Source organism: Phacochoerus africanus, chromosome 5 (genome assembly GCF_016906955.1).
Source record: "Phacochoerus africanus isolate WHEZ1 chromosome 5, ROS_Pafr_v1, whole genome shotgun sequence".
Taxonomy (NCBI): domain Eukaryota; kingdom Metazoa; phylum Chordata; class Mammalia; order Artiodactyla; family Suidae; genus Phacochoerus; species Phacochoerus africanus.
Window position 1 is genome coordinate 68541596 of NC_062548.1, and position 26978 is coordinate 68568573.

Here is a 26978-nt window from a genome sequence, read left to right on the forward strand (position 1 = left end):
TATTTGGGAGGAGAGGGAAGTAGCAGAATGATAGTAAGATTTCTGCAATGGATACATATGTGTGGCATTCACTGAGATAGAAAATTGAGGACAGAGGCCAGGCTGGTGGGTAGGGGTCTGTTTTAATTCCACGGTGTCTTAGAGTTTTCAACTAAAGCTGCTGAATGAGACTACATTAAAATTAAAAATTTCTGTGTATCAAAGAACATCATCAACAGAGTGAAATGGTAGCTTATAGAATGGGAGAAAATATTTGCAAAACGATACCTGATCAAGGGTCAATACCCAGAATTCTTACAACTCAACAACAATAAAATAAATAACCTGATTAAAGAATAGGCAAAGGGCTTGGATAAACATTTCTCCAAAGGAGATATAAACATGGGCAACCACAATATGAAATGATTTTCAGCATAACTAAGAGAAACCCGAATCAAAACCACAATGAGCTATCCTCACACCCATTATGATAACTACTATTAAAAAAAAAAAAACAAAAAAAATAACAAGTGTTGCCAAGGATGTGGAGAAACTGGAAACCATGGACACTGTAAGTAGAAGCTGTTATAGAAACTGTATGGAAGTTCCTCAAATAATTAAAAATAGAACTAGTACATGATCCAGCAATATCACCTCTGGATGAAAATCCAAAAGAACTGAGATCAACGTCATGAAGAGAGATATTTGCATATCCATATTCACAGCAGAATTACTCACAATAGCCAAAAGGTGAAAAGAACACAAATGTCTGTCAATGGGTGAATGGATAAAGGAAATATGGTATAAATATACAATAGAATATTAGTTAGCCCTAAAAAGGAAGGGCATTTTCAAACATGCTACCACATGGATAAACCTGGAGGACACTGGGCTAAGTGAAATAATCTAGTCACAAAATGACAAACATTGTATGATTCCACATACATCTAGAGTAGTAAAACTCATGGAAAAATAAAGTCACATAGTGGTTGCCAGGGGAGAGAGGGAGGGAGAAATTGGTTATTTAACAGGTACCAAATTTAAGTTTTACAAGATGAAAAAGTTCTGGGGATTGGTTACTCAACCATGTGAATATACTTTTCATGACTGAACTATACACTTAAATGGTTAAGATGATGTATTTTATGTTATGTATATTTCAGCACAATTAATTTTTTTAAAATATGCTGAATGAATAGTACTATAGCCAATTTGCTAGCTATATAATTAATCACTAGCTTACCAGATAGATTTTTGAGGAAAGCTTAAACTGAAAATAGAAATTTGGGAATCATACAAAGCAACAATAATTTTATCACACTACTTTATATTCCTCTCCTCTCTTCATCCTTAAAATCTTGGATTTTCAGTTACTCTATAAATATAAAGTCTTCTCATCCTATCCTCCCTAAAGCCCGAGTTTGACACAAGAATCTGGTTTCATCTACTGGGAGAAAACAACTTGAAGATTTTGAAGCAACAGCAGACATGGAGTGCTTGTAGCAGTGCTTTAGTGCCAAAACCAAAAAAATCTCTCTCTATGCACCTAATTCTAGCAGAATTAAAAATGACAAGTATAGCTAGTGAGGAAAAAATAAGACTATTCTTTTGAGTAGTCTTCTTTTTCTTGGGAAAAAAATCCACTGTTTACACATCAATATATATCCCTCTAGAATATTATTTTGCCTACCTTGTTTGCGTACATCCTCGACAGCAGCCACCAATTCTTCTTTGAGATCTTGACTCTCCTTAGCGATCTGTTCACCCTTTTCCAGGAAGTTTTGAGTGGCTTGCTCTACAGATGCAGCCAGTACATGGGCTTTCTTTGACCTCCCTTTCTTTTTACCAGATGGGCCTTTGTTGCTTGTGTTGACAAGGGTCGTCACCTTAAACATTAAAGAAACAAATTGTAAAGTGACTCTGCACAACTGTCTGGAAATAGCATATTATCACCTCTTAATTTTTAAATATCCTGTGCTTATTAATCATGAATACATATCACATAGCCTCATCTTAAGGAAAACATGGAATTATATGAATTAGCATATAATTGAACAGCTATTAATTTCAGGTAGAAAACACAAGCTGGTGAATAAGGAGGAACTGCAGCCTCACCAGTAGCTCTAAGTTTCCAGGGCACCGGAGGTGGTGCTTTCACACATTGACCAGTATAGTGCTAGTTTTCAGGGAAGAGAGAAAAGAAAGGAGAATTTGGAATTGCCTTTGAGCTTTGAGTCAGGAGAACCAATACTCAAGTCCTTAACACGGACTTTTTTAAGAGTTTTGTACTTCTGATTTCATCTCATAAAACCAAGATGGTAAATCTGATCCAAGGAGATGAAATGATTCAGTCTCAGCATTTGGTTAACCTGCTAAAATTCCCAGAACTGTAATGAGATCTACATTATCACTCTTTTTCTAAGTGTCATAATTTGGATATATAACTCAACTGCCAAACTTCTCTGAGCACTGTATCTAGAGCTATTTAATCACCAACAAAGCTTTTTACTTTTTAGGGCAGCACCCATGGCATATGGAAGTTCCAGTGCTAGGAGTTGAATCAGAGCTGCAGCTGCCAGCCTGCCCCACAGCCACAGCAAAATGGGATCCAAACCACATGTGTGACCTACACTGCAGCTCATGGCATACTTAACCCGCTGAGCGGGGGCCAGAGATCGAATCCACATCCCCGTGAATATAGGTCAAGTTCATTTCCGCTGAGCCATAATGGGAACTCCTAACAAAGCATTTAATATCTTTTAAACAACTTATCTCCTATAGACTTCTGAACCTTTATTTTCAGCCAGTGAGAACCTGTGGAGAGAAATGAATGCAATTGTTCCATATTTTGTGCAGCCAGTCATCTCTACCTTTGCCCCTTTTTTTTTTTTTTTAAATCAGCTTCACAAGAACGTAGGTGCTGTGGCTTTTTTTTCACTGACATGTGCCCTGGTTAGCAAACTAAAGCTTTTATTGGAGGTTGTCGAGAAAGCTAGTCCACAGAAAAATTCTAAACGCTGTTGTTTCTACTTGCTTTCCTCTGAGAGCAAGAAAAGTGATTAGTCAAAGTCACAATTAATGTCCAGTCAGTTTATGGGCCAAAAGATAACAAATGAAGAATAAAAAAGTATTGAATAAATGTGAACTAAGATGATTAATACAGTAGAAACCATTACTCAAGATGTGGCTCATACAGCATTTGGAACTATCGTATTTGGGGGTTTTTTTGATTGCTAAATAATTAGATACAGTGAATTAAAGAAGGACTTTGTAAGGACATTTAAGTACAAACACAGAAGGAAGAAAAAATCATTAAGAATAAGACTGAGAAAATGTTAGCTGTAAAATGTGTATACAGCCAGTAACCCATGAGAGTCTTTTCCATTCCACCCACAGAGGCAACCATCAGAAGAAAGACAGCCTGTCTCCAAAGCTACTTTTCTGAAGTACAATCAAGTTCACCTTAATGAAGATTTACCCTAACATAATGATATGGTTCTCTTCCAGGAACCTCAGTTGCCCCAAAGAACCACAATCTAGAAACAGGCTCTTACGCCCCCTAAGCAAACATCTCAAAAACCTTTTATTTGTATTTTTTCATGTATAATCATGGGCCACTTTATTTAACTCAGTTTCGGTTTTAACTCAAATCCTGACTCCATCACTTCCTAGATATTTTTTTCTGCATCACTTTTATTTATTTATTTGAGTATAGTTGATTTATTGACAGTGATGTGTCAGTTGCTGCTGTACAGTAAAGTGACTCAGTCATACATATATGTATTCTTTTTCTCATTCTGTCTCTGATCATGTTCTCTCCCAAGAGATTGGATATAGTTCCCTTTGCTGTACAGTAGGACCAGATCACTTATCCATTCTAAATGTAAGAGTTTGGATCTACCAACTCCAAACTCCCAGTACATCCCCCTCCCTTCCCCCTCCCCTTGGCAACCGTAAGTCTGTTCTCTATGTCCATGAATCTGTTTCTGCTTTGTGGATAGGTTCATTTGAGTCATTTTTTTAAAATCAAATATACTTGTAGAATTTAAGATATAATATGGCATTGCATAATTTAAGAAGAGATATTAATCTGATACATATACATGTTGTAATATGATTGCACTGCAGTGATACTTGATAATTGCTACCTCTATCACTTTTTGCCATTACAGTACAATATTGTTGTCTATGTTTATTACACTGTCTATTAGCTCTCTGTTCAGGCTAGACTCTTTTTTAGAGGAAAATATTCCTATTCTCGCTAATATCAGATTTGTTCTCATTTTATACGTAATTCTGAAAAGTTGTGTGATCTAATTTTTCAGTCTTCCCAAATTATATATATAAAAAAAATGGATGAGGGAAACAGCCATTACCTTTAGGCATACAGACAATTTGAGCATGTGGAAGCTGACAGTCAATCTATCAGAAGAGCTAAATGACTGCATTGTGTTTCATTTTTTTAAAGGCAAACAAATTTCAATTTTTCTGTTATGGTGCATTTAGTGCATTAACCACAGTTTAGGTAAATCTCATAATAAGTCAGTATGAAGTGTCCATTATGTGGGAAGAAAATAAACATGGACCATTACCAGAAAGTTCCTAAGAAAAATGTAATTACTGTCAAATAAAGCAAATCAATTCAGTCCTCTTTTAGAAAGAGCTCTCATTTATTCACGTGTGGAAAAACATAAAGGGATGTAAGGGAGAAGAATAGAAGGAAAATTATGAGGCCCCCTAAATACTCATGTCTTAATCAGTTTAGAATAAAGAAATAATTATTAACTTTCCCCATTGCTATTTAGTGCTTTGTTGAAGGACAAAGTCAACAAATTAGACAAGAAAAAAAGATATAAATATTAAAAAGGTAGACACTAAACTGTCATTACTTATAGAGAATATGGCTGTATTAAGAAAATGCAAAAGAGGGAGTTCCCATTGTGGCTCAGTGGGTTAAGAACCAAACTAGTATCCGGATGTGGTTCAATCCCTGGCATTGCTCAGTGGGTTAAGGACTCAGCATAGCCACAACCTGCAACACAGGTCACAGATGTAGCTCAGATCCAGCGTTGCTGTGGCTGTGGCATAGGCCTGCAGCTACAGCTCTGCTTCAGCCTCTAGCCTCGTAACTTCCATATGCTGCAGATGTGGCCCTAAAAAGACAACAAACAAACAAAAATGAAAATACAAAAGAATTAAAAGACAAACTATTAGGACTACTGTAAGAGCAAAGAGCAAGGTTGCTAAATACTAAATAAGCAACACAGGTCTAACAGAAGGGTTTTATCATTTGAAAAATCTAGTTTAAAATACCCTATAAATTGATAATATCATAGATAGCCATAACACAAAATGCTCATGCTTTGTGAAGAAAATTGTGAAAGAAAGTTGCAATCATAATGAAGAACCATAAAAGATGATCTAAATAATAGAGAAACACACCAAGATCTCTGGAGTCTATAGATATCTGTGCCTGGTTGATATCCAGGTGGATATGAGGTCTTGGGTAGATTGGGTTTGTAGACTTTCAAATGTCTAGTACAGTCTGTTGGCATGGTTAAGAGGTGGTTATTAAGAGATGGTCATTCTACAGAAATTCCTGGTTGAATGGTACCATTCTTCCTCACACCCAACCAGGCACTCTCTCTAACCCCTACACCAACTTTCACTTAAGGCAAGAGCCATTCAAGATCCACACACCCAGCTTTGCTCTCTAACAAATTGCAGGCATATCTTTTGTGCAGTAGGGAAAAAAAAAACAACAGAAAACATAAAGTTCCAGCAACAGAGACTAAGAATAATAGCATGAACACTGACATAAAAATGGACATGGTGTTTTCTAGGTAGTAAGGAGATCATTTTCACTTGAGAAGGTGCCTCTCTATGAATGATACAGGAAACAAAGTTAAACAGATGTGGTGGAGCAAAACGTTGAAAGCCAAGCTAAGGAATTTAGATTTTAGGAGTCACTGTCAACATTTTTTTTTTTAAAGAGAAGCATATGTGTTAAAGTGTCCATGTTCTCTTTCCATTCATTTATAAGCCCGCTGAAATTCTGCTTTCATCTCCACACCTCCTGTAACAGAGTGCTCTTAAACTGATCTCTCACTAAGGTAATTAATATGTTGCAAAAATCAAATTATTCTTATCTTAACATACTATTCTATCAAATTCAGTGCTATTGACTCAACTTTACTTCCTTCTGGAAATGTCTCCTGGAGAATTCTCTTAGCAATAATATTTTCCTTTTCTAAACTTCTGCTGCTTTTCAAAGGACCATCAAACTTACTTCTCTCTGAAAACCATCTTTATCTTCTCCCCTCCTACACTAGAAAAGGCTTGATGCTATCACAACCCTTTTAAACTAATCTTCTGATCATATGATTCAGATTCATCAGCTATGCCAACTTCTCTCCAAATCTTCAACATAATCCCTCTCTGTAGGCTCCTCAACCTTAGCTTAGAAGGACACCTGACTTTCTCTAGTCCCATTTCAAATACTTCCTCAATGTCTCTGCCTCTCATGAAAGAAGAGAATAAATCTGCAGCTCACAGATCAGAATATAAGCAGTCAATGATCCTAAGACTTTGACATAATAATGGTTCTAAGGGACCCTGGCCAATATAAAATCTTGGCAATGGCCAGAAAATGGGCACCATTGTTTTCAGATATGGTGTGATCTCAGTATAAAACTGTCAGACTCAGGCTGGTGTAGACTACTCATCATCTAATGTCCTAAGAGTCGACCCTCAAATCTTAGATAATGGCTGTAATGCTGTAGTCAATATCATTGCATTCCTTTCTATTTCTTGCAATGTATTTTATTGTAGGACAATTTATCTATGTCTCTGCTACTTGATCAGTTTTCTGCTTCCAGGATGTACAAGCTCAATAGACATGGAAGCCATCTTCCAAAACAATAAGCAATAGTGAGGTCACCAAGGCACTTTGTCTTGGCAACTCTGTCACATCTTCCTGAAACCAACAATGGTATAGTTTGCATAAGCCTTAGTGATAGGGTAGACAAATGAAAGTAAGCTCTAGAAGACGTCATTGTCACCTAGGGCTTATTAGAAATGTATCCTCTGAGGTCCTACTCTAGACCTACTAAAAGAGAATCTGCATTTTAGCAAGATCCCCAAGTCATTCATATGCATATTAAAATCTGAGACACACTAATTTCTAGGACAACAATTACCAGGCTTTATCCTACCTTAGAATCACCCAGATGCCTGTTAGAAGGCAAATTCCTAGATCCTACTGGGTTTCTGCCCATGGGTCTCTGCTAGGATATTTCACAGTCATCACATGAAATAAGGAATATATGATTCATGGACTTTACTTTCAAAAACAGCAGTCTAACTGAAGCCAAAAAAGTAAGAGACAAAGCAATGACTTCTAAAGGTAAACTTTTCCTCTAATTTAGGGGGCCATGACATATTATGAATCCTTAAAAGCAATTCTTTGATGAATTGATCAAGTAGTTGAAAGGCAATCTCCTTTATTAGGCAATCATAAGGAACTTGGAAAAGTAAGAGTGAACCAATGCGAATGTTATGAAGTGAGTCTCTGTCTGAGCTCTCCTGAAAACCAATAAAAGAGAACCAAAAGCTAAAAACAAAAAAAGATAACCTGGGCACCATTTTGCTAGATTCATGCATTTTGCAGATATGAGTAGTAAGTCTTCATGAATTCTACTATTGCGTTGCTCTGAAGCATTTCATATGCTGTAATTACTCAGCTAACATAACACAGAGATTTGATGACTACTGCAGAATTAAAAAAGAAAAAAGCAGGAGTTTTGTGAGGTGACTATCTAAAAACCAAATTATCAAAACACGTTACTTACTCCAGGAGAAATTGAAGATAAATGAAAAATTCCTTCAAGAGGAAAAGTTAACTTAAGACAGAGGGAGTTAAATGCTCAACTGGAAATATTTTGATAGCATGAAGCCTCTAGGAGAAATCTTAAGTCAGCTTTTGAAAAAAGCCAAGTTAAAAATAAAAAAAAAGCCAAGTAATGAGTCAAAATGAGTCTTGAATTACCCCTTGATAACCTAATCTATTCATTTAGCAATTATATTATGAAAATATGGCCTGTGCTTTTCCTTATAAAATATAGGGTAAGACACATGCTCACTGTGTGGTATAGTCCAATAAAAGTTATTTCCTAGCAGAAATCTCTGTGTTATTTAAGGTATATGTATGCTGTGCCTTTTGGAGAGAAAAGGAGACAAGCCTGATGACATTAATGCTCTAGCAAAAGAAGGTGGAGATATAAATTTATGGTAGCCTCACTAATAACTAAAGTAAGACTTTGCTGTGATAAAAACTATTGCACAAGAATTCCTCATTGAACTAGTCCTTTCTCCTCATACACAACTACACATACCATTTTAGACAAAAAGAAGTAAATGACGAGAACACCTGTCATTGATGCTCTCACAGTTTCAAAAGTCAGAATCAGAAATGATCATCTTTTAATGATGGACTAGTAATTTAAAGAGGGATAAAATAAAGAATAATTCTGTCTCTTTGTCTGAAATTTCCTCCCAGTTAATCTGATATCCACAATGTAGATTAGGATGTATGTTCATTAATTCTGAGTCCTGAAAGCATGCATTCTTAAACTTTGAAGATAAGGTTTTATTATTTAATCTTAAACAGACCTGAACTGCTACTAGTTAATTATTGTTTCCCATTTATTATTTTTTGTAGACTCACCCTCAACTTTTCAGTAGGGCCATAAGGCAAGCCGACCCACTTTGGTATACATTTCTCAAATATTTTATCCTGAAATATACACAGATGGTCTCTGACTTACAGTGGCTGGACTTACTGATTTTTCGATTTTACAATAGTGAGAAAGTGATATGCATTCAATAGAAACTATTCTTCATATTTTGATTTTTTTTTCCTTTTTCAGGGACTCCCATAGCATATGGAAGTTCTCAGACCAGGGATGGATCCAAGCCGCAGCTGCAGCAATGCTGGGGATGGAACCCACAATACCACAGAGATAAGCCGGATTATTAGCCCATTGCCCCAGAGCGAGAACTCCTTCCATATTTTGATTTTTGATCTTTTCCTGGGCTAGCAATCTGTGGTTACAATATGGTCTTGTGATGCTGGGTGGCAGCCTCAGCTCTCAGTCAACCCATGATCCCAAGAAGACAAGGGGAACGCTTGACTAACCATTTCTATACTCAGGCAACAATTCTGTTCAGCATTTTCAATACAGTATTCAATAAAATACATTAGGTATTCACCACATTATTTAAAATAGGCTTTGTGGAGGAGTTCCTGTGGTGGCTCAGCAGCAACAAGCTTGACTAGTATCCATGAGGACACGGGTTCGATCCCTGGCCTTGCTCAGTGGGTTAAGGATCCAGTATTGCCATGAGCTGGGATGTAGGTCACAGACACAGCTTGGATCCCACATTGCTGTGGCTAAAAAGAAGAAACTCAATTTTCCTTAGAAGATTTTCTTTCTTTTTAGGGCTGCACCTGTAACGTATGGAAGTTGCCAGGCTAGGGGTCGAATCAGAGCTGCAGCTGCCAGCCTAGGCCACAGCCACAGAAATGCCAGATCTGAGCCACACCTGTGACCTACACCACAGCTTGCAGCAATGCAGGATGGTTAACCCACTGAGAAAAGCCAAGGATCAGGCCCGCCAACCTCATGTATACTAGCTGGGTTCTTAACCCACTCAGCCACAACATGAACTCTGAGACACAACAGGAGCTCCTTAAAGGATGTTAAACTAACATTTCCCACTCTCTGTTAAAGTATGCTATAACTCTCCCAGACTTCAGGCACTATTACAAAGCCACAGTAATCAAGACAGTGTGGCACTGGTACCGAAACAGACATACAGACCAAAGTATGCTATTTCATTTTTAAGTAGCAGCATAAGGAGCTCAGTATCTTGTAACTTACAGGGAGTATGGTCTAGATTCACTGCCATCCAAAAGCTTTCCTGAAGAGAAACATATTTATTTTTGCTTGAACGAAGTTCAGTTCAACTCTCTCCCCACCTATTATAAAATCCCGACCACACTAACTTAAGGCAGAAAAGCAAAGAGAGAAATAGTACTATATTGGACACTGGTATAAATGTTTCGACTGTCTTACTGTGATACAGTTTATCTCAGTGGAAGGTACTACCACAAAAGGTTTTAGAAAGCTCACTGTGTGTACTTTAAGATTATAGACATCCTTCTTCACATTACATAGAGAAATTTTTGTATGACTTTATCACCAAGAATATCGGAGCTTCTTTTTAGAAATTGGTTTGATTTTATTTCATGGACATTAAATTATGTAATAATCATTCATTTTTTCACTGACAAATAAAAAAAAGCTTAACCCAAGTGTATGGTCCCTATTATAAAGCATATGATTAGATGATTATAATTATTGTATTAGTCTCAATTTTTGCTCCTTATCTACACTTCATTTTGAATTTTTTAAAAATCACTTTCTTTAAGGTAGGTCAACCTTCAGTACTTCATACATCCTTTAAAATCTAAATCCTTTATGGAAGACAGTAAAAAAATATTCTGTTGGAGTTCCCTTTATGGCTCAGTGGTTAACGAACCTGACTAGGATCCATGAAGATGCAGGTTCGATCCCTGGCCTCACTCATTGGGTTAAGAATCACGCATTGCCGTGAGCTGTAGTGTAGGTCACAGACACAGCTCGGATCCCACGTTGCTGTGGCTGTGGTGTCGGTTGGCAGCTGTAGCTCTGATTTGACCCCTAGCCTCAGAACTTCATGGGTGTGGCCCTAAAAAAGCAAAAAAAAAAAAAAAAGAAAAAATATATATATACATATGCATAGATAGATAACCTGTCAATTTGAAGATATATTTTTCCCACACTTTTACATATGCAAAATGAGGATGAATCCTACAATCTATATCATTTAAGATATATTTGATAGAATTTTATTTTTTTTCTTACAGGTCCTTAAAATATATATCTAAAAATTGATGCCATCTTAGATTTGATAAAACATGATAAATCAAACAATTATAAGAAACGAACTTACTGAAAAGATCTAACAATTCATGTTTTCCTAGGATCTGTGCCACTTCCAATGTCTAAACTTAGAGCAATAAAACATGATGCTCAAAATTAAAATACTGAAGCAATGACAGAATTCACTGAAGGAGCAATTTCTGAGATTGGGGATTTTAAGTAAAAAGGTGCTTCTGTTTTCAAAAATCCTAAATCAGTGCCCATTTGAGGAAAACCCATTCTCTTTTTAATGTCCCTAAAAATTGTGAAGAATGACTGAACTATGTTCATGATTCACTATTTTGGATTTACTGTGCTTAAAATAAAATGAAACAGGAGTTCCCATCATGGCACAGCAGAAACAAATCTGACTAGGAACCATGAGGTTCTGGGTTCAATGCCTGGCTTCACTCAGTGGGTTAAGGATCCGGTGCTGCTGTGAGCTGTGGTGTAAGTTGCAGACGCGTCTCAAATCTGGCGTTCCTGTGGCTGTGGCTTAGGCCGGCAGGTACAGCTCTGATTAGACTCCTAGCCTGGGACCCTCCATATGCCATGTGCACAGCCCTAAAAAGACAAAAAACAATAAATAAATAAATTAATTAATTAAAATAGTAAAATAAAATGAAACAAAATACAACTAGACTGTTACAAGAAAGAGGAGACAAAAATCTGAGACCACAATAAATAAAAAAATATTTTCCAATCAACACTATATAACTAAAGGATCCAGTTGACTAAAACTTCTATTCCATCCCCATCCCCCAAATTCATCAAGTCTTTTTACTGTAATCCTTGATTGACAAGGTCACTTGGTTTGACATCTTCCTTCTTTAAAGTCAGTGGACTTGAACACTGAGTGTACACACTCTACGGGGAGTAAAGGACAGTTGGTGAGAGCCACAAAAAAAGCCAGGACTCTATACTGGTTTATGTCTATAAGTGGATATTGAGCCAGAGTAACGTTTCTAATAAGGGCTTAAACTGGCACCACTACCCCACCTCTACATCAAAGGGTCTCAAGCCACATATGACCAATAGGGTATCCTGAGAGAAAAGTGGGATCCACAAATCCCAGGAAGAGGTAGTGGTGGCCTTGCACTTTATTGTACACCTGATAATGTGAATTGAAGGATTCTAAAACACATGCACACACCCTCACAAAAGCGACCGGAAACTTTTAAAGATCCCTGCAAAGAAACTGGAGCTTAAAGATAGTACTAAAAAATGCAACCATAATTTATCTGTCAGGAAATGCAGGGCTGACCCATCCTCCTACTCTTAACACAAGCTCTTTGTCAGCTACATCATGAGACTAAGAAAAAGACAATCTAATCAGAGATGAGGAGCTGAAATATATATTTATAGCCATGGTTTCTAACAATGAATCTCATTCCAATTTCCTTGAGATATTAGCTAACGATGGCCTAAAGCAACTTTGATTTACAAAACTTAAAGGTTAAACATGCAGAAAATGTATCCATTGTAGGTATGTATTTTATATTTTCAGTGAAAAGTAAGTGTATTCTTTTCATGATTGTTAATGGAAAAGAATTCCTTGCGCTATTGGTGATATGGAACCCATCTTTTTCTTTGGTTCACAAGACAAGACTGCATTTCCCAGCCTCCCTTGGACTTTATGTGGTCAACTGACTGAATTCTCACCAAGAGAATGTGAGTTTTAGTGATGTGCGCTCTTCTCAACCTGGGCTACTAATACCCTCCTCCATGGTTTTTCCCCTCAAGCTGACAAATTTGCAAGCCAGGTGTTGAAGATGACGAAACTACAAGTTGAAAGGGGATGAAGTCTCTAAATTGTCCTTTGGATATTATGCAAAGAGAAGAACACTTATGGAGTTCCCGTCGTGGCTCAGTGGCTAACGAATCCGACTAGGAACCATGAGGTTGCAGGTTCGATCCCTGGCCTCACTCAGTGGGTTGAGGATCCGGCGCTGCTGTGAGCTGTGGTGTGGGTCGAAGACATGACTAGGATCCTGCGTTGCTGTGGCTTTGGCGTAGGCAGGTGGCTACAGCTCCGATTCAACCCCTAGCCTGGGAACCTCCATATGTCACAGATGTGGCCCTAAAAAGACAAAAAAAAAAAAGAACACTTCTAACATGTTAAGCCTCTGATATTTTGAGGTTTATCTGTTACAGCAGCTAATATTAAATACATCACTGTATTATTTATAGTTAATATATATTGTAAAATGATCACCAAAATAAGTCTAGTTAACATCCGTCACAATACTTACAAACTTTTTTCTTGTGACTAGAACTTTTAAGATTGCACCCTTAGCAACTTCCAAATACATAACACAATCTTATTAACTATACTAACCATCCTGTATATTACATCCCCAGAACTTATATCTATGAATTTGTTTTTGGTGTGTTTATGTTCCACTCATAAGTAAGATCATGTAGTATTTGTCTTTTTTTTTTTTTTGGCTTTTTAGGGCTGCACTCACGGCACATGAAAGTTCCCAGGCTACGGGTCAAATCGGAGCTGCCTGCCTACATCACAGCCACAGCAATGCGGGATCCGAGCTGCATCTGCGACCCACACTGCAGCTCAAGGCAACACTGGATCCTTAACACTGAGCAAGGCCAAGGATCAAATCCCCATCCTCCAGGATAACAGTCTGGTTCATTTCTGCTGAGCCAAAACTGAAACTCCCTAGTATTTATCTTTGTCTGTCTGACTTATTTTACTTAGCATAATGCCCTCAAGGTCCATTTATATTGTCACAAATAGCACGTTTTCATCTCTTTTTTTATGGCTAAACAATATTGCATTGTTTGTGTGTGTAATTTTCTTTATTCATTCATCCATCCATGGACATTTAGGTTGTTTCCATGTCGTAGCTAATGTAAATAATGCTCAATGAACATGGCATGCAGGCATTTTTTCACTTACTTTGGATAAATATCCATAAGTAGAATTGCTGGGTTATATGATAGACCTATTTTTAGGTTTTTGAAAAACCTCCATATTGTTTTCCATATTGGCTGCACCAATTTACATTCCTACCAACAATGTATGCGTTCCCTTTTCTCTACAAAATATGTATATTTTATAATATATGTAATATATTAGGTTCAGAAATGTATACTTATTTAGAAGGATAAATAACACACTCTCCCTCCTCCCCTTCCCCTCCCTGCCTTCTGCATGTGTGCACATGTACACTCATACAGACACTGAAAGAAAGTACAGTCTAAAATGTTCACCATGCTACTTTGATTTTTATGGTTTTCTCTAATGGCATGTATTTTTAAAATACTGTATTGGAGTTCCCGTCGTGGCGCAGTGGTTAACGAATCCGACTAGGAACCATGAGGTTGAAGGTTCGGTCCCTGCCCTTGCTCAGTGGGTTAACGATCTGGCGTTGCCGTGAGCTATGGTGTAGGTTGCATACCCGGCTCAGATTCTGCGTTGCTGTGGCTCTGGCGTAGCTGTGGTGGCTACGGCTCCAATTACACCCCTATCCTGGGAACCTCCATATGCCGCGGGAGCAGCCCAAGAAATAGCAAAAAAAAAGACAAAATTAAAAAAAATAAAATAAAATACTTTATCAAATTCCAGGTCCTGGTAATTATGATACACCTGAAATGTCAATCTCAAGCCACCTTTTGCAAGTATTGATGAGGAAGCTGTAGGTTCTCAGTAAACTCAAAAACATAACAGCTGGAATTAATACTAAAATTAAAAAGTATATAAGCTCTTAGAACTTCCTGGAACAGAACTGACATTACTAGTCTCACATAAAGGGAATGATACTTGCAAGCCACAAGGGGATGCATTTAACACAAAACCTACTGAATTCTGGGGGGTGGGGGTGAAGGAACTATATTTTCCCACTAGCATATTTAAAAACAGTTTTTTCCAAAAACAAAAAGCGAAACAATCCTACCCAGATCTCATCCTTTTATTGTTGATTAGTCTCTTCTCTAGAATCAAGATTAATCATGACTAATAATGCCACCCTATTCTTTCTGTAATAGAATCCTAAAGAGTAAGTGCTCTCTAGAAACGTCTGGCTTATTACACACGGATCACGTGTACGTGAGGATGAAGAAATGAGTATTACCTCTATTACTCCAATAACAACATCAAGCACTGAGAAATTTGCTTGCCAGAGGTCATAAAACCCACTGAAGGAGAAGAATTCTGGTTTTAATTTGTCCGACACTGGCAGTTTATTTCCCTGAGATAATGCTCAACACAGAGTTGCCTTGTTTTATATCCAGTACAAATTTCTAAAACCAAAACCAACTGTGTTTTATAGCTAGAAAATGGAAGTGGCTACACCATTTCATTATGGTATGCATGGCATAGCCTTTTAATTTTTTTTCCTCAAAGATATAATTATATCATCTACTGACATTTTCTGATTTTGATATGTAAGTATACATTATTGTTCTCCTATTAAGCTACAAATGGTAAAATGCCATTGGGTTGAATAAAGACCATATTGACATTTTACTGTAGGGTCATCTCGTCACAGACAGAATGCCAGCTTTCCACTTGAATGCACTGCATAGTGTCTGGCTGCATTCCTTAAACATCACTTCTCAAACACATCAAGGTTCTAGGGAACTGTTGATGAAATAAAAGGGAAAATGAGCAGATCATAATTATCTTGTCAAGATTCTTCTTGTGAACATTTATTTGGACAATTCACAAAAAAAGAAAGCATCTCATTTTCTAATTCAGGATATTGTTTCTCTTCAAAATCTGTATTAGCCTTATTGAAATTGCAAAATGGGGGTCTGTAGCATCAGTACTGAAGCAATATTGTACAGTGAAATGTCAGCAAAAGGCAGCGGTGTGAGGGTAGTGGAGAGAATGCAGGCTTTGGAGCGACCGTGTCTTATCTGGGTGAGAAATTACAGAATCTGAGACTTGGTTTCCTATTTTGAAAAATGACAGTAACAATATACACCTCAGGAATTCCTGCTGTGGCACAGTGGGTTCAGATCCCGACTGCGTGGTTTGGGGCTCTGAGGAAGCATGGGTTCAATCCCTGGCCAGGTTCAGTGAGTTAAGGATCCAGAGTTGTCACAGTGGCTCAGATTCAATTCCTGGCCTGGGAACTTCCATATGCTGTGGGTACAGCCATAAAAATAAAAATAACAGTAATAATAATATACACCTCATGGGGAAGTTGTGACGTTTAAAGCTCATAGTAACGAAAGAGGTGTTCCAAAAATAATAGTGAACACACACATCATGAGGGAAAAATGTCTTGGACATGAGATAACAATACTTGCACTTAAGCCCCACTCACTTATTAGCTGTATCATCTTTTTTTTCAGTTCTAAATGAAAAGTTATCCATAAGTTATTTCAAATTCCCACATTCCATATGCTAATAAATTTCAGTTCTTCACTTGTGGTTCATGATGGTAAATTTTGTATATATATCTGATATGGATTTTTTGTATCCACTGAGATGGACTAAATGAGTGGGAGAATATTATTTTAACATTTAAGTTTCTGCTGTCAAAATTTAGAGGGGTTAACAAAAGAGTACCAGAAACCTCCTCTTCTGGGATAATTTCAGAGAAGTTTGGGTGTCTTACCTGAAGTATTCTGGGGCTCACAGGAAGCCCTATTGATCCCGAATATTATGAAATTTTTCATAATTTCCTTTAGATATGCACCTTATTTTTTCCATTAAATGCTTTTATAAATTTCTAAGCTGAATACAGCAGTATAGCACCATTAAATGAGCTTAATTGCACAGTCTAAATTTTTTGTTATAAGCAATGCATAATTCATATGTATTTAATTTTTTCATACAGAGTATGAAGAATAGTTTTTAAATTAAATATTTATATTTTGCAAAGATTATATTTTTAGCAATGTGCTAGTGATTTTGAGATGCTGGGGCTTTGCTGAGCCAGGAAGTTTTAGGCAGGTGTTTAATTGGACTAATTAAGCAACATGCGTGTAGTCACTTCCGGTTTTCCATTTGCTCTTTGTACATGCAGATAAGCAACACAACTGATTGCCTAATTAGACTATTTAAAACCCACTCGTTTTTTAGAGTCAAGGAATTTTTTTGGAGCTCACAGTTACAAACTCAAAACATAATATGTGCTCTCAAGTCTTACATATTTTTCTTCCTGTTCTGTCATTTTTCAATTTGATTTTTTCATATTACTTTAACAATATTAGCATAGGAGATAAGAGTAATAAAATGTACTGCATCCATAAAGAACATAAAAGTTACATGGTTTACTGCTCTCACAGTTTTTCTCAGCAAGGATAAAATATATCTTCTCCCGCCTGACTCACTCTTAAGAAAAATCAATATTTTTAGATGGCCTAGGGATCAAATCTGAAAGACTGGCCTCATTAGCACTATAACCACTTAAATCAGCTGCCCATAAACCTCCTGTGGTTATCAAACTTCAGATAAAGAAGGGCAAAATACATTCTTCCTTTTCTCATCGTTCCCCTACCTATAAACATTAAGATGTTCCCAAAATTCAATTTTAAATCCCCAGACTACACAACAAATCCAAGTGCATTTTGGGTTCTGCTTATATGCTCTTGAGTAGTATATATATAAATTAGGGAGAATATATATGTATGTGTGTATATATATATATATTTTTTTTCTTTTGTCTTTTTAGGGCCACACTCACAGCATATGGAGTTTTCCAGGCTAGGGATTGAATTAAGGAAGCAAAGTGTTTTATCGTACATACAAAGATAATTCTAATAATAAGGTAATTATATTCCATAATATTGAATATTAAAAAGGAAAAAATAAAGAAGCGTGGAAAAAAGTAATGACAGGAGACAGTCTTACAGTAATTAGATAATGACATTTTCCTAGATATCTGGGTAAGTATAGTGAGATCTGAGGAGTTCTTAGGCCTTACCCAATGTCAAGTTATGTCACCTATTTATAACAAAAATTAAGATATTAGAAAAATTTAAACCAATAATCACCAAATGGCTCTTCTGCCAGAAAGGAAAGGAAACTACATCCTTGGAGCACTTGCTCAGTAAAAGCTTTTTTTGCTGGGTACTTATGATGCTTTCTCTCAATGAACCTGTACAACTATGCAGAATAATAATACTATAATAATGATATAAATCTTATGCCAGGGAAGTAACGTTAGATGGATTTTTTTGGTCATTTTTTAAAGTTTTACTGAAGTATAGTTGATTAACAAGGTTGTGATAATTTCTGCCATACAACAAAGTGATTCAGTCATACATATATACACTCCCATTCTCTTTCAGATTCTTTTCCCATATAAGATTATCATAGGATACTGGTCAGAGTTCTCTGTGCTATACAGCAAGTCCCCCTTGGCCAGTCATTCCATATACCTCAGCATGCATATGCCAATCCCATACACCCATTCCATCCCTCTCCACCCCCATCCCCTTTGGTAACCCTAAGTTTTTACAAATCTGTGAATCTGTTTCTGTTCTGCAAATAAGCTCATATGTATCCTTTTTTTTTAGATTCCACATATAATAAGTGATATCATATGATATTTGTCTTTCACTGTTAGTGAAAGTTACCATACTAACTTCTGTCAGTATGGTAATTTCTAGGTGCATCCATGTTGCTACAAATGGCATTATTTCATTCTTTTTTATGGCTAATATTCCATTGTATATATGTACCACATCTTCTATATACATTCCTCTGTTGTTGAACTTTTAGATTGCTTCTATGCCCTGGTTATTGTAAATAGTGCTGCAATGAACATTGGACTGCATGTATATTTTTGAATTATAAAGTCATATAGAAGTCAGAGGCACAGCACAGGTTTGCAAGCAGACATGACTATGCATCATCCTAGCCTGATCCCCCTTTATTTTATGTTTGCATAGCAAGGTAGATTTTGACAATTTACATAGAGATGCTTTGTTTTATAATATAGGTTGAGAGAAAATTCATAGAAAGTGAGAGTTATGGCATGCTAATTATGAAAGATGTATTATCAAAAAATTAGAGTGACAACTTCTAATTATAATGAAAGCATATGCAGCTCACTATCTGGGTCTAAATTCTATAAGAAGTAAAATGTATGTAATGAGAGTATTAGATGAAGGCCTTCTAAGCTGTGACATGTTAACCTGTGTCACACAGCAGGAGAAAATCAGGCAGTCAGGCAGCACCATGATCAGGAAATGGGTGTGCTGCACAAACTACCTACTCATGACTGACTCCTTATTTCTTTAAAGTGATGCTGGCACCGAATATGAATATCCCCAGGAAACAACACTGAGTCTACTTCATCTCCTTACCACCTGAGAAAAGCAAGGTTCCCCAAGTTGCCACGAATGCTTCTAGAGGAGCCACCAACTAAGCAATAAAGCAAAGGGTACTTCTCCTGGGATTCAGAGCACTAAGCCCTAGACAAAATTTAAGGTCTCTAGCCGTCCCTTCCCATGTCTTTTTCCCATAAGAGGCAGCATGTCTTGCAATATGAGCAGGCACACCAGACAGAACCCAGTTAACTGAGAAGAGAATGGCAAAAGAACCAGGGAGGCCAAATGAAGAAAGAGGTCAAGGCTGTCAGAGGCCATTAGGTGCATGTGCTCCACGTTGGGCTGGTGACAAAAGTTTCACAAATAACCATGTAGGTGACCCCCAGCGAGGCAATCCAAGGCTGAGATGGTATTGGAGGAATTCCAGGCTGCTGCTGTTGCTGCTCTAAGTTGGAGGTTCGTGCTAATTTCATGATGGACAGAACAATCATGTGAGGCAAGATCTGGGCATCTGAGGGATCTGGCCACAGGACTCGGGCTTTTTAACTCAGCCATGAGATAATGGAGTCAGGAGCTCAGCAGAGATTCAGGCCCAATGACTCTGGGCTTTATTGTTTTATTTTTATTTTGTAGCTATTTAGGGCCACACCTGTAGCATACGGAAGATCCCAGGCTAGGGGTGGAATAGGAGCTTCAGCTGCCAGCCTAAAACAGCCACAGCAACACAGGATCTAAGCTGTGTCTGAGACCTACACCACAGGTCACAGCAACTCCAGATCCCCAAACCACTGAGCGAGGCCAGGGATCAAACCTGCATCCTCATGGATAATAGCTGGATTTGTTTCTGCTGCGCCACAGTTGGAACTCCATCCTTGGGCTTTAGTATGGAGAAGGACCTCAGCATTAACAGAAAAGAGGCAAGGCCAGGTGGCTTAGGGGGTTAAGGATCCAGTGTTGTCACTACTGTGGCTCTAGTTACTGCTCTGGTGTGGGTTGGATCCCTAGCTTGGGAATTCCCATGTACTGTGGGCATGGATAAATAAAAAAAATAAAGTTTAAAAAGGCAAGGAAAATGAATCAAAGTCAGCCCTAAAAATTGAACCAATATACAGGCATACCTCAGAGATACTGCAGCTTACGCTCCAGACCACTGCAATAAATCAAACATCTCAACAAAGCAAGTCACATGAATTATTTGGTTTCCTAGTGCATATAAAAGTTACAATTACACTATATTGTGGTCTATTAAGGGTGGAATGGTATTATGTCTACAAAACAATGTAGATACTTTAAAATTAGATTTTATGGATTAAAAAACACTAACCATCCTCTGAAAGCACAAGGTTGCCACAAAATCTCAATTTGTAAAATCAATCAATCAATCAATCCTAACAAAAAAAACCCCAGGACCTGTGAAGCACAATAAAGTGAAACTCAATGAAACACTTAGGCCTGTATTGGGGGTGCAAAATGTTAGAACTCATTTCTATTCACCTCTTGGACACAAAGAGCCATATATACTACGAACAAGACTCAGTCCCACAACCCATAAGGTAGGGATTATGCTTTAGGAAAGCTTCCTGCTCCTATTATGCCTACCCTGGAAACTGGACAGGCCCACGGTTTTCCTAGGCATTCCTTTTTTAACCCCGTTCAGGTATCTTGCCATTACAAATCCACGCAGACTTCTGCACAGAACCAGAGTACATTCAGGTGTAGCTCCTGAATAAGCAGCCTCTTGGAGAGTGACACGGTAGTGCTCTGGGAACCATTCACGCCTTCTCCTTAGCAGATGCTAGAATGATAAATGCCAGCACGCACTATTCACATATATTTGGACCATAGCGTCATTCAAACAATGGGTAAGACATTAATGTTCTGACCTGGTATATAAAACACAAATACTTATCTTCTCTCCAGTTCATTTCCTCTTCATGGAAGGCATCGCCCCTGTTTGAATTCTCACTAGCGACACAGACGCCCGTGGGGGGAAGGCAATCTATGTTGAGAACTGACTTTTGACAAACAATGGAACTGAAAAGATTCTTTTCACAAGAGAGGGGAAAGTGATGCCAAAGAAGGCAGCAGAGCTTCAGGAGAGCTCTACTCTAAATCAGGTTTAAAAAGGGGAGGGGGGGCATCCAATCTTCACAAGACCAATAGGGCTTGTAAAGGAGTAAGTGAGATAAGGAATCATGAGAGTCAGTCTTCAGGGAGTGGGAAAGGCCTCCCCTAACTCTGCTTGTCTTTATGGCAGAGAATTTTTCTTCTGGAGATACCAAAGCAAAAACTTTTTTTTTTTCCAAGTGATTTTCAGGAGTTCCCTTGTGGCTCAGCAGATTAAGGATCTGCATTGTCACTGCTGTAGCATGAGTTTGATCCCTGGCCTGGGAACTTCCATATGCCATGGTCAAAAATAAATTAAAAAATAAAATAAACAAAAATTTAAAAGGACCTTTATAAGTGTTACAGTATCTCACTTGTCTATCCTTTGGTGTATTTACTGCATCGTATTTACTCACCTTCATTCTCCTTTATACTAATGCATAATCTCTTTCAAAACAAACATAGGGAGCTTTCTGGTGGCTCAGCAGGTTAAGGAACTGGTATTGTCACTGCAGCGGCTTGGGTTACTGCTGTGCTGCTGGTTCAATCCCTGGCCCAGGATCTTCCACATGCTGCAGGCACAGCCAAAAAATAAAATAAAATAAAATAAAAATGAATAGAAATAAAAGGCAGTTCCCATTTTGTAGAAAGATTTAAATTTGTAGAGGAAAAAAAGTATCACAATTCAAAATAATATTACTCTCCACGACAGGATTGTGAGCTGCCACAAACTGGATGTTCAAATTTAGCAACTCATTGTTTCAGCCTCAATAAATATTCATTAAGCACCTACTATGACGATGTGCCATTCAGGATACTGAGCAATGGGCCCACCAGGGTGAAAACCCAGACACTGTACCTATCCTCATGGCATTAGAATCCAGCAGTAGGAGACAAAAACACTAAAGTCAATGTAATAAAATGTATAATACGAATCTTTAACAGTGAGATAAAGGAGATGGGCAGCTTGCTCTGAGATGGAATGGGGTGGGGGGGTTTCATTTCGATGTATGGTCAGGAAAGACTACAGGAGAGATAGAGATTCTCTACAATCTTTAGAGTATCACTCGATGCTGACACAGATAGGATAATTGTGGGAAGCAACAATCTTCTAATTATTAACCACTCTACACGCTCAGTCAACACTTCAGCTAATCACCTGTTTTTGTTAATTCCAGGCACATTTTCCAGAGCATGAAGATCCCTATCCCACATTCCTACCCTCCAACAAAACAAATCCAAGGGAGTTCCCGTTGTGGCTCAGCAGGTTAAGAACCTGACACAGTGTCCACAACGATGTAGGTTTGATCCCTGACCTCGCTCAGTGGGTTATGGGTCCAACGTTGCCACAAGCTACAGTATAGGTCACAGATGCGGCTCAGATCTTGCATTGCCGTGGCTGTGGCATAGGCCTGAAGTTGCAGTTCCGATTCAACTCCTAGTCTGGAAACTTTATATGCCACAGGTGAGCCCCTCAAAAGAAAAAAAAAAAAAAAAGAAAATATCCAGGCAAGGCTTCTACCTCAGACAATAAAATCCAGCCCAGCCCACCCACCCACACATCTGACTGGCCCACTTTAGTATTAAATGTGGTAAATACATTCTGCCTTCTTTTTAGAGCCTATGTTGTGCATCATTATATGCCCAGGGCTCGCAGAGCGTGTCTCAGAGTGGGGGCCCAAAAGTGTATGCTGAATGAATGAATAAATGACTCCATGCATTCCCACTAAATATTTATGTAATTTACATTTTAGAAAACAGAATCAGGAGTTCCCGTCGTGGCGCAGTGGTTAACGAATCCGACTAGGAACCATGAGGTTGCGGGTTTGGTCCCTGCCCTTGCTCAGTGGGTTAACGATCCGGCGTTGCCGTGAGCTGTGGTGTAGGTTGCAGACGCGGCTCGGATCCCGCGTTGCTGTGGCTCTGGCGTAGGCTAGTGGCTACAGCTCCAATTCAGCCCCTAGCCTGGGAACCTCCATATGCCGCGGGAGCGGCCCTAGAAAAGACAAAAAAAAAAAAAAAAAAAAAGAAAACAGAATCAAATTCAAATGGAAAAGACTGCTAAAAAAAGTCCATTTGAACAGTGATGAAATATTAATAATAAATATTATACTCTATTTCCATTTTCTCTGATTATCTTTTTCTGACTTCATTGAATTTGTGCTCATCTTCAGTGCATTTACAGTGTTATCATAAAAAGAGGAAATATTTTGCATTATATAATTCCTCCTCAACAAAGTGGGTACTGCTTCACATCTTCATCAAATCTACCAATCTGAAAACCAGAACATACAATGGCAACAGCATAGTTTACCAACAATGAGAATGTGCGGTGATTTGAGGACCAGATTTGAATATATTCAATAGAAGAGCTACTACATCAAAAGGTTTTGCTATTCTCTGTTAGCATTCACAATTATGTAGTACCTATTATTACAAAGAAAGGTCTTTCGCCAGATAAAATTCAGGGAATAAATACATGTGTTTGCAAATAGATAATACCCCATCTACTTGCAAGCAACTTATTAAGCAGTAAGGCAAAGCAAGCACAACCTAAGATCTCACATGAAGAGCAGAAGTCTCCAGAGACAAAGCAGAGAAAGCACTAAAGTGCAAAATACATGAACTGAGTTTAGTGACAGATCTTAGGCCCAGCTGGATGCATGATATGGCATAAATCATACTTTTCTGGAGAAAGGCTAATGAGAGGTTAAATTACTTATTTTGTCTTTTAAATTCCATGTTAGTTTATGGATGATTTTCTCATTATCAAATGCAGGTAGGTATGCTATGCTATTTGGCACTTCCTTCCCTAGGTCTTGAACAGTTAAAAGAAGTGCAGTAAAGTTACCCTAAAAGTACACTGCCCATTTACCAGCTTTCCCATGGAAAGAAAGCATCAGACTTTTTGGACAAAAACCCATGCAAGACCTTGGTATACTCATTCAAATTACAATAATCATGGCTACACATTACCTTAGCTGTTTGTTGTTACTGCTTGTTTTTAATAAGGCAACATAATTAATTTCCAAGGAGAAAGTGCTATGTCTTCTGAAAAAAGTGAGGTCTAATTTCTAGGTGCAATGTATTCCCAGAGGCTTCATCTTTAAGTCACAGCCTAAATTACATGCACTTTCATTTTACATCAAACTAATGAATAAAGGCAGCAAGAATTCTAAAGTAGGATAAAGTGGGGATGGATCTTTTTTTTTTTTTTTTCCTATCCCTGTTAGCTACCTGACCCAGGGGAAATTTGAAATTTTCAGAATTAATGACCCAATGTCATTGATAATTCATTGATTAATAGTGTCAAATTTTATGGTAGGCATAAAGCGTCTCATATACCCACAGTATACTGAATATGATTGATTCCTCTCATCTCTATCGGACTTTATTACTAAGAAAGAAGATAAGTCTTCTATCATGAAGCTGGGTCAGATATGTCAATAAATGCACTTACTAACTTCATTGGAGAAGTAATAAACATTGGGTCAGGGAATAAATGAGCCCATATCATTGTAGTAAGGGAGATGCTATTACTATAAGCAGATATTACATCTCTAGGGTTTTTTGTTTTTTGTTTTTTTCCCTTTTTATGGGCACAGTGTTATTCCCCAAGCATCAAACCTGACCCAAGAGATTATTTCAGAAGTTGTAAAGCCAAACAGCCCTCAGGCATCCAAGATGACCTCAGCCCTGAGAGAGCGAAGCCATCTAATAGATATCCACACATCCCCCCTGGACTTTCTAGATGGACCAAAACCCCACTCCACCCTGGAGGGCTTTGGTCTCAAGCCAGATAAAGAATGTCCTCTGACTTAAGTCCACCATTCCATGTGCTCTGGAATGGAAGGTGGGTTTTAGCGTAGGTCCATGTAGAAATATTTACTCTCTAGTCTGTGCCACTTCTATGTCCCACACAATCTGTGAGGTTGGTCCCACTCTCCTGGACTGTTCCCCTGCCTTGCCATGAATTTTGACATTTCAGCCGACTCACTGACTCTCACTTGTATCTTGACCTTGTAGTCACCTTGACCACAGTAACTCCTAATTTTTTCCTACCATGTGACCAACAGTGGTCAGTTCAGTCTTAGAGCCTGTCATGTCGATAAATACACATTCTAGAGCATAAGGCATTTCTGTTCATATATCCTAGACCCATGGGATCTTAGTAATGATCTGGTCAAGCTGCCTGGGAATCAGTAGCTTCTCTTGCCCACTGCTATGGCAGACTCCTCCTTGGCCTGGTGCAGCCGTGCCTTTGTCATGTGGCCTGAACGACACTTCTTAGGAACCCCTGTGCAGGGTCATGGTGCCAGGAGCTGGCTCGACAAGCAGTACCAAGAGAAATACCACATGATCCTCCATCTCTTCACACTGAAAAAAGCTGGAAAAAAGTGTAACAGGATGGAGCAAAAGACTTGAAAGGCAACCTCCCCTTGAATTTTTCTAAATCAGGAAGCTCGTATTCCCAAGGCAGCCTGTAAGTTTTTTTCTTCCCTCAATTAATGTTTACTTTCATCAAAATAAGATATTAACATAGTTAAATTTTTTAAAAATAGTTTCAAAAGGTTTTACATCTCCAAGAGTTGGCTGTTATGTAACTTTCTCTCCCCCCTTGGCATAAACAAATTAAAATGAATTTCATGTCATAAGAAGTGTTTCTTTTATCCTCAAACAGATGGCTATCTTCTGTATACATTTCTATTGACTGGTCCAAGATCTCCATCTAAAGGAAAACAGGACAGGAGTTACCATCATGGCGCAGTGGAAACGAATCCGACTAGGAACCATGAGGTTGCGGGTTTGATGCCCAGCCTCGCTCAGCGGGTTAAGGATCCAGCGTTGCTGTAAGCTATGGTGTAGGTTGCAGACAGGGCTCGTATCTGGCGTTGCTCTGGCTGTGGTGTAGGCCGGCGAATATAGCTCCCATCCAATCCCTAGCCTGGGAACCTCCATATGCTGTGGATGCAGCCCTAAAAAAGACAAAATAAATAAATAAATAAATAAAAATTAAAAAAAAAATAAAGGAAGACAGAACAATCATGAACTATTTTCTCGGGACAGTTCTTCAAATACCTTCAGATACTAGCAAGGCTCTCCTTTATCTTCTTTCTCCAGACTAAACATCCTCCACTCCTCAACTCTTCCTCTGTGCTCTTAAAGATCTTTCCCTAAACACTTGTCCTTAAAGATGCCCATTGGTTGATTAATGTCCCTTTCAATTTATATAAAAAATAGCTGTAAGTAATGTTCTACAAGTGAACTAACTAGTGCAGAATTCCATGAGTTTTTTGTTAATTCCTCCGTGACCTGAATATAAAGCCTTCTCTTCACCTTACTCCATTCCCCGGTACAGATATCTTAGAGGATGATCACCGATGTCTACGCATATCATGAGACCCCTGCGGATGGTGGTTTTCAGCTCAGTTGGTGAAAGAGTGGGTGCTGAGGGTTGTATGCAATGCAGACTCGTCTGTACATTGATGGGGAAGTGAGGGGTTAGAAGGTAATTTCTCTTTTTCCTCATGTGTTGAGCCAGTACCATCCATGATAGTCATAATCCATCACTGAGAAGCCAGCACAAGTCTAACACAATTGATACTGGCAAACAGCTAGGAG

General features: G+C 38.2%; 1 protein-coding gene across 1 annotated transcript in view; it reads right to left on the bottom strand.

Moving 5' to 3' along the window:
* The window catches only part of LOC125128451 (catenin alpha-2-like), a 439297-nt gene that overhangs the window by 184084 nt on the left and 228235 nt on the right, over positions 1–26978 (bottom strand). Inside the window, exon 3 of the mRNA XM_047782796.1 lies at positions 1670–1865. Coding sequence (XP_047638752.1) covers positions 1670–1865 — 196 coding nt within the window. The remainder of the gene's footprint in view (positions 1–1669; positions 1866–26978) is intronic.